Source organism: Austrofundulus limnaeus, unplaced genomic scaffold (assembly GCF_001266775.1).
Source record: "Austrofundulus limnaeus strain Quisiro unplaced genomic scaffold, Austrofundulus_limnaeus-1.0 Scaffold114, whole genome shotgun sequence".
Classification (NCBI taxonomy): domain Eukaryota; kingdom Metazoa; phylum Chordata; class Actinopteri; order Cyprinodontiformes; family Rivulidae; genus Austrofundulus; species Austrofundulus limnaeus.
The window spans coordinates 446,134-458,122 of NW_013952516.1; the positions used below are offsets into that span (position 1 = coordinate 446,134).

The window sequence follows — 11,989 nt, forward strand, 5'->3', positions numbered from 1 at the left end:
ATATATACAAAGCAACTAGTAAAAATATGCATTTATTTTTTTGCCACCATATTAACTATATGGAATGCATATCTAATCAGACTTTTTTTTACCGAATTTCTTCAATGCAACCATTAATAATATAATTTATAAATATAATAAACGTGTATTTACAATATGTATTGTTGCGATACTTTTTGTTTTCCAAATTAACATAAACATTAGTTGTTCAAAAATATTTATGCAAGCAAATCTTTCGAAGCTAGCTGATTTTATATTTTATAGTATTATTGCTCAAATGCATTTTGATCAATCTGCTGTTTTTAATGTGATAAAAACATTGAAATGAGTGACAGACAGCTGTAAATTCTTGTTTTCTTATTAATGCTGTAAATTAAATAAGTTAATTGTCAAACTATTTAAACAAAAAGTAGTTGTATACTTGTTCAAATGTCGATTAAAGTAAAATTTGTATTGGGAGTTTGGTGAAAAATCCGACTCCAGCCACTTGAGGGCAGCATTTCGTTGCGATGACAAAAAAAAAAACGGCGAATAAGAAAAATATTGTCACGTGACCAGTGAACCAACGTGCTTTTAATAAATGTGTCAACATTAAACACCTGTCCTGAGGATTTAATGCAACAATGTCGTTTGAAAACCTGTTGACAGGACTGCAGGAAGCTTTAAATGTTGAGGATTCAGCTCCTGAAACTGTCGGACAAATCTTCAGGCGGCTTGTTTATAAACTGTCTGAGTTTTCCAGGTTGGTTCAAACCCTGTCTAGTCTTTTTAACCACAGATCTTCTTAACCTCCCACAGTGTTATAATAATGTTTCCCCTCTGCGTGCACAGGAGCAAGGGGAAAAGATGTAAGGAGCGTTGTTTGGAGGAGGCTGTCCAGCTGCTGAGACAAACATCTGCAGCTCAGCTCGGAGCTTTGGAGGACAAACTTCTCCTGCTTCTGGTCAGACTCCTCTTATCCCTTCAGCTGGAGGTGGTCTGCATCTCCACAGCCTGTCGAAAAGTGGACCAGGTCAGCTACACTTTTCTTCTGTCCGTTTTTTTGTGTGTGTGACAAAATCTTGTAAAAACTTTAGTGGATCTGCTCAACAGATGCTGCAGCTTTTGGCAGAAGTGGACCACCAGTTAGTTTTTAGGGAGACCCGCCACAGTTTTCACTCTGTAGTCCACAGTGATCAGGTACAGAGGCTTTTCTTTTCTTTTCTTTTCTTTTCTTTTCTTTTCTTTTCTTTTCTGTTACTGGTGTTTGCAGTCATGCCTCTGTTGATATCACTTCAACCATGTGCATGTTTTACATTTATTTGTTTTTTTTAGGTTTGGTCTTTGGAGGATCTGCAGAAAGGTTGGTCTAGTCAACAAGTTTTGATTGCCTCATTGACATAATGTAGAAGTGAATCAAACTCAGACTGCTTTGGTTGGGCTTCTTTCAGCGTGTATGTTCCTGGAAGACAGCGCTGTCGGCCGCGAGGTGTGGCGGGAATCCCACGTGTCGATGCTGAACAAACTGTCCGAGTCTCTCCCAGCTGTTTTGCGAGACAAGTCTCTGAGAGATGGACCTGTGTGTTACATGACTGTAAAGGTACGGTCAAAGTATGCAGCTTAAATAAGAAGAACATCATTAATCTTGGTGAACTAACCTGAGATCCGTTTTGTCTGCAGGTGTGTTTGCAGATGTTCCAGCTGCTGTCCTGTGAAGTTGCTCGTCTTGTTTGGGAACAGAACCACGAGAAGCCAGCGGTGCAGCAGATCCTGCAGGCTCTTCTGGACATTATTCTTGGACAGGTTTTCCTGCTTGAAAAACACCCTCTGAGTCGGTCTTCAGACAGATGAGTGCATGTTGTTACAGCTGTTTGTCCTATCCTCCAGTGCTCCAACAGGGACACTCGTCTTTTAGCGGGTACCGCTGTGGCGATGCTGATCAACACAGCGTCAGAGGGAGGAGCTGGAGGAGCTGCTGCATGGAGTCTGCTGCAGGTCTCTCTTCAAGGCAATGGTGGGTGGCTGCTCTCTGTTTTACACAATAATTAGTTTGTTCCAGAGCAGAAGGTTAAATGCAAAAAGAAGTCTTTAAAAACTTGAGAATTTAATATGTATGATGATGTTAATCATAAAATCTGTCCTGCCTGAGAGCTATCCAAGAAAAAAGGCCTTGATGTCACGAATAAACAAAAAACATTTTATCAACCAACTCTAAAGCACGTGGGAGGAAGTACCATGGTGTGTGAATGTCTTTAAGCCTGAGATGTTTGTTGTTAAACACTGAGGATGTGTTTACCTTTTCTTTGAAAAAAGACAAATCAAAGCTCTGATAGTTCGACAGATTCTACAAACGAGTGTAAATATGCAGAGTTGTGTTCCCGCCTCTTCTCAGAGCCCTGGCAGCTGAGCGTTGGTGTTCTGCAGGTCCAGTGCGACCCTGCGGTTCAGGACGGACTGGGCCGGCTGGCCGTGTGCCGGGGCCTCCTGACCTGCTGCCGACCTCACGTCTTACTCGGCTCACGCCACGACGCCACGCAGGTAAAYCTCCCGAAACTCCTGTCGGACAAAACCTCCTGGATGCTTTCATCACCACGTCCATCACTGCTCTTCTTCACAGACATGTTTGCTTCTGGAGGGTCTGTTTCCTGTCGTCTGCGCTCTGTGCGAGGAGAAGCTGGATTGTCACTACTTTGCTTTCGAAGGTGAGCGACGTTTCAGCACCTTTGCCCACGTGTTTCAGCGTTGACGTCTGTTCACATGCGACACGTTGTTGCAGTGTTAACACTGTGGCTGAGAAGAGTGAAAGAATGCGTGCCGGACCTCTGGAAGACGACGGGCAGCCGTCTTTTACCCGACAACAGCAGCCGGCTGCAGCAGCTCGCTCACATCATCTGGACCAACGCAGAAAGCCCAGTGAGTCGCTGAACTTCATTTCATCCTTCTACACAGTCAGTAAAAAAACAGTAACAGGATACAAACTTTAAAACTMAWMAGATTTGTCACAGAAGYACAAATTYARCAAAAGACTCATTCCACCAAAATGCACCACAGGAGGTCGTTCCTACCAGTGGCCATCAAACTCTATAACTCCTCCCTAAACATGTGACACTAGATCATCTGTAYATTTACATTTACATTAATAYATCTGTACATTTGTTATTTTTAGTCTTTATTTGATATTTAATTTACTGTATTTTACCCATGRCACTCACYAAACATGTGCAATATACCAAACRTTATCTCTCGTTACATGCAGTACACATTTTCTTAATATTCCTATTATTTTTATTGTACATTGTTTATGTGTACATAAGTGTGCTTGTTTTGTAATCCTGAGTGTTTATACTTATTTTATTCTAGTGGGCTAATTTCTTTGATTACACATTCCTCTGATCTGAACRGTTGCAGCTGGAATACATGTAATTTCCCTCGGTGATCAATTATTCTGGTTCTGATTCTGAAATTTGTCCCTAAATTTTTAGGGTATAAATTGGTTTCCTGTTTACACTGCAAAAAATGTCCATCTAACCAAGTCATACACTCATATTCAGTCAAAAACATCTTGTTTTGAGACTAAGCTAGAGCAGAATGTGTTCCATTATTAATGTTGTTAGCTTGGGTTTTTCTTTTCCTTTTTCAGTAAGTCTTACTAAGTGAATTTGTCTTATATTATTGGGTTTTGATTGGATATAAGATTGTAAGACTTGGTTAGATGGACAATTTTTGCAGTGTATAAACTGGTTTTACTATTTTATCTTTTTTAGAGGCATGTATGTAAAGGTGAATTCTTTTAAAACAACCTTATGAGCTAAAGAAACATACACGATTGATGATTTGTAAGATGATTGACAGTTTTCTGTTAACATTTCAACTAAATAAGCGAACCACTACTATCTCTGGTGTTTTTGACTATTTTAAAAACTCATTTAAAACAATAAAAACTGACAGAATTCAATATTTCTATCTGTCTCTTTCCAGGTAGAAGGAGTGCCTGAATTTGCAAACAGTGCCTTTATTCAGCTGCTGAGCCTCTATAAAATGGACTGTGAGCAGTTTTCTGATGTAAAGAGGACGTTTTATTCTACCCTGCTTCAGAGAGTAATGAAACTACCCTGGGAAGCCAAAGCCAAATATCTTCGCCTCTGTGCTCTGCTGCCACATCTGGGTACTGATGTGGTGAGGATTTAGCAGTCATTCCATCCTGAATTTAAAACTTAGAGTCCATTTAAGGAAAGCAGATTGTCTATATTTGTGCGATTGAATTGAGTTTTTCTCTCCTTCAGGTGTTGGATGGATACCCCGAGTTGTCCAGTCATCTCCTGAAGTGTTTATCAACCAATCACCTGTCGCCGTGTGCATCAGAGCTGTATAAGCGTCTGGTCCAGCAGCAGAGGCGAGAGCTCTGTGAACGATCAGAGGAGTCTTCCTCGCTCTCTGAGGCGGATCTGTCCAGACACTGGGCGAGGCGCTGGCAGCCTTTCCTTCACCAGGCTCTGACGTCTGACGTGACTCTTCTGCTGAACAGCAGCTCGTCACACCTGTTGCCCTGCACCTTTCAGATTTTCCCCTCCGCAGTGGACCCTCTGCTGGCTGGTCTGAACCCTCAGGAGCCCGGGCATCTTCACGCCCGGGCCTGCGTCCTGAGCTCCTACCGAGCCGCGACGGGCCGCTCGCCGTGGTCCCTTCGGGGCGGCTCCACCTTGGAGACGCTGCGGCTGGCTCTGGGCTCTGCAGACGATAAAATCCGCCTCGCGGCTCTCGGCGTGCTGTGCTGCAGCCCAAAGACCAGAGACGCCCCGACTACAGAAGAGATGGAGATGCTGAGGGAGTTCATTCCTCAGAACCTGAACTGCGAATCCTCGTCGTTTCGCCAGCACCTTCAGGCCGGGGTCAGGAAGTTCCTGGTCCGTGTCAGAGACGGCTGTTTGGCGCTTCTCAGAGGAGCGAAGGGCAGAAAGGACACCATTCATGAGAGAACGCAGGATATCCTGGAGCAGATCGGTGAGGAAAACCCAGAGTTGCAAGTCTGAGTTCACAAGAGAGCTCCAAGTCATTTTCTCTCTTTGGTTTTTACTTACATTGTGTAGAGTTTGTGGAGTGGTTAGGTCAGCTTCCATACTGCTACCTGGCTCCAGGACACAGCTACCAGAGGAAGAAGACGGTGCTGCTGCTGCTCTCCGCCCTGCTGGAGACGTGCACCGACACCTGGAGTCCTGACAGGAAGAAGGGACAGCCTCCAGGTGAGAGGAAAACCTCCCGAAGAGTTGAAAAGGAAAGAACAAACTCTGATGTTGTTGAATGTTAAAAATGACGTTTATGGAGATCTCACTCAGTTTCAAGGGATTTTGTGCAAATTATTTCTTACACCAATCAGAGCGTATGTAGCGGATGATGCTCAAATCTTTCCACGTTAAATTTTAGCTCCATATCTGTAAAAATTACAGAGTTAAAGCCATTTTTATCCCGGGTAATGTGGATTAGCTGTTCTGCTTTCGAAGTAGATGGAATTTCATTTCAGTTCATGAAATATTTTGCTAACCAGTTCAAACCACACTATGCCATCAAATGGCATTCCCATATACGCAAAAACACACATACACACAAAATAAATAAATAAATAAATAAATAAAAAAGGAAACTTTCACATGTACATTTTATTTCTTGTCTAAAATGTTGTTTTTTTCTACAAAATAATTCTAAACTTAAGCAAAACAAGTTTTACTGAGCTATATAATGGTAATACATTCTTGTGTACATAATTAGTTTCTAAAACTAAACCTTTGTGTTTTTTTGTACACACTTGTAGTTGTTAATAATGTATTTTAATTTATTTTTGCAGCAAATATAGGAACTCTGATTACTGTTGCCAGACAGAGAGGACAGTGGGATTTCTTCAGCAGGACTAAACAGCTGGTTCTGATCAGCTGTCTGGAAGATTCCACGAATGAGGTAGAACTGTTTTCTTTCACGACTCCTTATTGTTTAAACTGGTGAAAGTTTCACACCTGGGATGTGTTTTTGTTTCAGATTCGAGAGCTCTCCTCTGAGTTGTTGTTGAGATTTTTTCCACCCAGTTTCCCAGATGATATCGCCGAAGTGCTGATGGTGAGGACCAAGCAGCTTCTGTGCAGCCCTCGGGTTCCRGAGGCTCAGACAGGAGCGCTCATGATGAAGGTTCTGGTCCAGAAGTAAGCCTTACCTCCTCCCACTAAGCCTCTGTCAGTGAGTTAGGGCTGCACAATACATCGAAAAGTTATCGTCATCATCATCGCGACAACTGCTGTTTGGCTCAAATGTTTGCATTTATGTTTTTTGTCAAAAAGTGTTTGACCAATCAAATGGCTCTCTTTAAATTAGATACTCGCCCCCTTACATTGACGTGGGTGGATAGCAAACAACTGAGCAAACTTAGTGAGCATCGCAWTGGCTGAAAGCAAGACGAGCGAGGAAAATGTTTGCAACAAAAAACTTGTAGTTGAAAAAAAGCATTGTTTCTTTTTTGAAGATATATTTTAATAATTTATTTTAAAAAACTGATTTGTCATTATTTATAGCATCAGAAAATGTGTTATGGGGACGATGTTTTAAAATTATTAAGAAACTGCCTGCAGTTTGTTTCACTGCTAACACAGCAGCTGTGTCTAGTTGTACTTTTTAAAAAATAAAACTGTTAAGTTGAAATACATCACACAGCAAATATAGCAGTGTTAAATGACCACTACACTGTTTATCACTGTTTAACTCTGCTTACTTACCGGTAAGTATTTGTTCGTTTGTTGCACATGTCATATCGTCTTTGCAGTGTTAATCATTGTTATTGCAAATCACGTTTTCTCATTATCATGCAGCCCTAATCAGAGTCAAACCTTTAGATTTACATGATGTTTTTTTCCCCTGCAGATCAGGACATCAGTGCAAAGACTGCAGACTGAACTCCGGCAGAGATCCCTTTTGTTTGGTCCGAGTCCTGCTGGAGGAGCTGGAGGAGCATTATCAGACGGCTAAAACCGACATGATGCTCGCTGCCCGAACAAAACCGATACACGGTGAGGTTTAAACTCTGTTAGATAAATAATCCTGAGCTCCAGACTCCTAACATTTTCTATTTCAGGCGTCCTCTGTGCCCTGCAGAGATGTTTGCTGGAGGCACCAAACCAGATCTATGACACCCTCGACACCATTATGATGGACAAGATGCTGGGCCTCCTGGAGAACATCTCTGCGCTGCTGCTTGCTGTTCTGTGCGCAGACCGTGAAGCTGGTGAAACATGTACTGAGACAGTCTGCATAATTAGTTTGAAAGTTATTTCAGACTTCTTCATCACGGCAGACTAAGATGCTTTCCTCTCTTAGATGCTCCACCTTCTTTTTGCGAAATGGGCAACGCCATCAGCTCTCTGATCTCCCAGCACTCAGGAGGAGGAGAAGCTGACGGAGACGAGTGCATCCTGCTGTCTGAGGAGCACAGTCTGGTTCTCACCTGCTGCTGGGTCTCACTGAAGGTGAAACAGATCTGCCTCATAAAGCTCTCTGAGAAGCTCTAATACTTTAGCTCATAATTCCGTTTATTTGTTTGTAATGTATTTTATTATTGTTATTAGGAAATAGGAATTCTCTTGGGTTCTTTGGTGGAGAAAATCCTGACAGAAACCAAACAGCGAAGCGAGTGTCTTCTAACAAAACAAGACTTAAGGAGAGCATCAAAAGTCTTCAAAGATATTCTTCTCAAATGTCGTCACTGGGTGCGGTTTGTAAAAATCTATAGAGATTCAGGCAAATTGATCAGATTTTTTCTAAATAATACATCTTTGCGTCAGTAGGGGGCAGTAGAGGGTTGCTGCTTAGGCTTCACAAAATTCTGCTCCTCACTGCTGGGCAGCACTGAGCCACAACTTCAAGACATTCCAACACAGATGCTGAAAGAAGTGAGTGATACTTAGTAAAATACTTCCTGAAGTGATTGTTTATATTTTTAATCTGTATATATAAAATATTTTTTTAAGGGACTGGAGGTCGTGCGGTGCCCTCGCTCTGCGTCTGTGACCCGGCGGGCTGCAGGGCTGCCCGTCCTGATCCTGTGCGTGTTGTCGGCAGAGGAGGCCAGCAAAGCCAGGCCACTGTTAGCCTCCAGCATGGAAGCCCTGATGGACATGGCTAAAACCCCTCTGGATGAGAACTGGGACCAAACCTTGGACCTGCCGCAGGTGTGAGGACACACACGCAGCAGGACCCTCAGGGTTGTTTTGTTGTCTGATTTGAACCTGATGTTTCCCTCGCAGGTGTGTGCGGTTCACACTCTGCAGGCGTTGGTGCGTGGAGCAGGTTGGGGAGGAGCCGTCCTTCAGTTCGCACCTGCTGTTGTCATCTTGTCTCTCGCTCTGCTCAGTTCTCCCTGCTGGGCCATGAGGAATGCCGCTCTGCAGCTTTACAGTGAGACAAACACATTTAACTCTTTACTTTTAGCCTGTAAAGGATTTCAGTACCTCAACAGTTACATCAACATCAGATGAACATAAACTGACCATTTTAGTTTTGTAAAGTGGTTATCATTTATTATTACTTAGTATTTATCAGTTATCTCAGGAGTATCATGACTCATTTTCCCTGAGGGCCATGTGAGCATTAAGGTGGCCCTCAAAGGGTCAGTTGTAATGAACTTTGATGTTTTGTGTTTAACTTTAGCTCAACTGAAAACATCACGCTCCTCGTCTCATTGCTGCAGCTGAGCACTGCTAACAAATAATAACTTAGCTCTACATGGTATTTCCTGCATAGAAACAGGGTTTTAACATGTTCTTAAATAAACACTAAAAAACACTACGTGTACATCTGAGTAAATGTAAAATAAATTATACAAAATAAAAAAAATAATAATAATAATAATAATAATAATAATAATAATAATAATAATAATAATAATAATAATAATTTAATGTAAATAAAATAAATTATAAAAAAACACTACTAAAAGTAAAAGTAAGAGAGTTTTACACACTGATGAGTTGCGGTAAGTCTTGAATTCTGAACTCTCATTTTCCATCAGGCATAATCAACATGTATTATGGGGAATGTAGTTTATGGTCAACGCTGGCTTATTCACAGTTAATTAAAGTCAAATGCTCAGGGCCAGGACAAGTATTATCATCATCATCATCATTATCACTTTATTTATATAGCACATTTCTAAATGACAGTGTTGTTCAAAGTGCTTCACAGACACGATACAATTAAAACTGTAAACACTAAAAACAAGTTTGATGTAACTCAAACCAAACTTGAATTAAAGTGCCTGTGACATCAAATTTTTATAATAAATATTAATATATTTTTGGAAAGATAACACTGATAACATATTGTAAAAAAGATTTCATGCCTCCAAGATGAACAGTTGTTTAGATATTCACATGTGAAGAAACAGGAAGTGATGTCAAAGGGGAATGTCTGAATGTAAACAGAACATTGCTAAAATGGCTAACAACACAGACTGTAGAGAATAATCTAATGTTTCTTTAGATTATTTTAATCGCTATCATAGAGTGATGAGAGAGTCGTAGTTCAAATAATATTGTTTTAATAAACAAAAACCAGGGCGTTTTCTTTCYCAAAGAGTTCCCCTTTGATGTCACTTCCTGTTTCACTTTAGCTGAACCAAATTCAAAAGAAAAAAATGCCAATTATGTGACGTAATGGGTCAAATCATGTGTATTATGCCAAGTTCCTTAAATATAAATAAATTTTCTTTGCCTTTTTTGTATTTCATGGATATGCATGTCACAGGCACTTTAAAAGCCAGTGTAAAAAAGTGAGTTTTTAAGATATTTTTAAAAGACTGAACAGACTCTGTTCCAGAGTCTTAGGGCCACCTCAGCAAAAGCTTGCTCCCATCTACGCTAGTATAAGTATTATTAMCTTTCAACTTTTGTTTGTTTATTTCATTTCATTAAATCATAAATTTAAAGTTTTGCCATTGAAATAAAATATATTTTCAAGTTTAATAAAATTTATTTACCGGTAGTTAAATTTAGAATTTTTTTAATAACATTTGGCCCTTTGGCAGGCCGGACAAAAGTCCCTCACAGGACACATTTTGCCCGCGGGCCTTGAGTTTGACACATGTGCGTTATTTGCTGTGTTAGAGGCAGAAAAAMTAATGCAGAACTTTTTTTTTTCAATAAAATAATTCATCAACATTATTCCAAATGTGTTTGTAGGTTCTCTTTGCTCTCGAATGCTTGGCCAACGGTCCGGTAGTGAGGAGGCCGGCCCGACCCAGCACAGCTTGTCCTCTGCTGCCTTCTTCTTCCACTATCCTGCGCTCCAGCCCTTCCTCCTGGGCGAACTAAGAGAGGCAGCACAGAACCTCCAGGGTCCAGCCGGCGGGGCCCAACTACACCTCCAACCCTCGCTTTATCCCATCCTGACCCTGCTGGCCCAACTCCAGCCTGGAGCCCAAGACCCATCAGAGTAGTTCTGTCTACGGTTTTTCAGAGAACTTAATACATTTTATTGTTTTCTGTTGCGTGAAGGCAGTTATGCAGGGCAGTTATTACTTTCAGGGCTAATTCATTTGTTATTGAATGTTTATTTGAGCTTTAAATGTCTTTTTATGTTAATCTTGCAGAACTTTGTCGGACTTCCTGCCTCCTTTACTCCAGCTGTCTGCGAGTCCCATTTACAGTGTGAGAGTGAAAGCCTCTAAAGCTCTGGTGGCCATGACGGCCTCCTCTCAGTACGCTGACATCCTCATCAAACTGACCTCTCAGCTGCCCAGTCCTCAGGAGTCCTGCAGCCACAACCAGCTCCACGGACAGCTGCTGCAGATCAGARCCGTTCTGGACCGAGCTCTCCGCACAGCCAGGTGGGACTTCAGAGAGAGGCTCGCTCACTCATTCATCAGAAACCTTCCGGTTYTAGAAAATTTCTAGTGTTTTTTGTTTGTTTGTTTTTTCCAGCGAGCTCTCCGGTGATCTCCATGAGGTGTTGAGTCGGGTTCAGACCTCTCTGTGGTTGGGAACTGCAGCTCAGCGCTGCCCCCTGGTGAGAGCGGCGTACCTCGGGGTGGTCGACTCTTTAAGAAAACATTGCTGTGAGAACTTCCTGTCACAGCTCAGCGACACGCTCACCCGTGACCTTAACTCACCTCCACAGGGTCTTCAGGTGGGTTTATTGCAGCCTTACAAACATGTTAACCTTCATACATGAACACAGCATTTTTTACATAAAAACATGTGTCTTTTAAAGAGTAACTTACCCCAAAATTAACTTTTTTAGCTGATGAACTATCTAGAATACGTCTAAAATGTTATATAGTACTGTTTCTGTGCTAATTTTGATGTTTTTGTTCGTATTTGTTCAAATCTGTAATATTTGGTCCAAAAAYGTYTCTTTGCTGCATGCTATGGGTTGAGCAGTGGTACTGCAGGCTCATTTACATATTGGTTAAAGCTCTCCATGATGACGTGTCTTCTCCACRGTTTCGTCACAGCGGCCGTGTTCTGAAATAAAAGTCTCTCTCTAAGACAYGCCCCTGCAGCAGTCAAGGGGTGGAACAGCTAGCATAGCATGATCGTCTGTTACAGCTTCGTATTAGCATGTTAGCGGCTAATATCATTTGAACACAATCACRCACACAGACACACAATRCCTCAGCAACACAAGGCTTCATGTATCACTGAATCAACATTTGAACCAGCAGCTTGATCTGATGAGACTTTAGCTCCACTGAGCTCCACAGCCTGACTCTCCTTCAGACTCGGGTGAGGAGAGGAGGAGGAGGAGGAGGAGGAGGCTGCCTGCGCTGCTGTCTGTGTTGAATCAGCAGGTTCACACTGGACATCTGCCTCTTATCAGTCATAAAACAAGCTGAGTTAACTTAGTTATAGATCCTCTTTGTGGTTCAATATTGTTTTAAACAAACTAAAGTTTCTTTGTCACGTAGTTTTGATCGGGACTAAAACACACACACACACACACACACACACACACACACACACACACACACACACACACA

General features: G+C 41.8%; 1 protein-coding gene across 2 annotated transcripts in view; it reads left to right on the forward strand.

Annotated features, from left to right (window-relative positions):
- Positions 1 to 541: 541 nt before the first annotated feature.
- si:ch211-225b11.4 (thyroid adenoma-associated protein homolog) overlaps positions 542 to 11,989 on the forward strand; it is a 16,138-nt gene continuing 4,690 nt past the window's right edge. Inside the window, exons 1-25 of one of the 2 annotated variants that reach the window (XM_014014338.1) lie at positions 542 to 742; positions 832 to 1,012; positions 1,093 to 1,179; positions 1,315 to 1,342; positions 1,431 to 1,579; positions 1,660 to 1,782; positions 1,867 to 1,993; positions 2,372 to 2,517; positions 2,597 to 2,681; positions 2,756 to 2,892; positions 3,958 to 4,155; positions 4,263 to 4,980; positions 5,067 to 5,219; positions 5,819 to 5,928; positions 6,007 to 6,167; positions 6,880 to 7,025; positions 7,091 to 7,249; positions 7,333 to 7,481; positions 7,581 to 7,721; positions 7,800 to 7,904; positions 7,983 to 8,183; positions 8,259 to 8,409; positions 10,191 to 10,443; positions 10,601 to 10,837; positions 10,932 to 11,136. In XM_014014338.1, coding sequence (XP_013869792.1) covers positions 624 to 742; positions 832 to 1,012; positions 1,093 to 1,179; positions 1,315 to 1,342; positions 1,431 to 1,579; positions 1,660 to 1,782; positions 1,867 to 1,993; positions 2,372 to 2,517; positions 2,597 to 2,681; positions 2,756 to 2,892; positions 3,958 to 4,155; positions 4,263 to 4,980; positions 5,067 to 5,219; positions 5,819 to 5,928; positions 6,007 to 6,167; positions 6,880 to 7,025; positions 7,091 to 7,249; positions 7,333 to 7,481; positions 7,581 to 7,721; positions 7,800 to 7,904; positions 7,983 to 8,183; positions 8,259 to 8,409; positions 10,191 to 10,443; positions 10,601 to 10,837; positions 10,932 to 11,136 — 4,269 coding nt within the window. In that variant the 5' untranslated portion in view covers positions 542 to 623. The remainder of the gene's footprint in view (positions 743 to 831; positions 1,013 to 1,092; positions 1,180 to 1,314; positions 1,343 to 1,430; positions 1,580 to 1,659; positions 1,783 to 1,866; positions 1,994 to 2,371; positions 2,518 to 2,596; positions 2,682 to 2,755; positions 2,893 to 3,957; positions 4,156 to 4,262; positions 4,981 to 5,066; positions 5,220 to 5,818; positions 5,929 to 6,006; positions 6,168 to 6,879; positions 7,026 to 7,090; positions 7,250 to 7,332; positions 7,482 to 7,580; positions 7,722 to 7,799; positions 7,905 to 7,982; positions 8,184 to 8,258; positions 8,410 to 10,190; positions 10,444 to 10,600; positions 10,838 to 10,931; positions 11,137 to 11,989) is intronic. The other variant, XM_014014339.1, reaches the window with a different exon arrangement.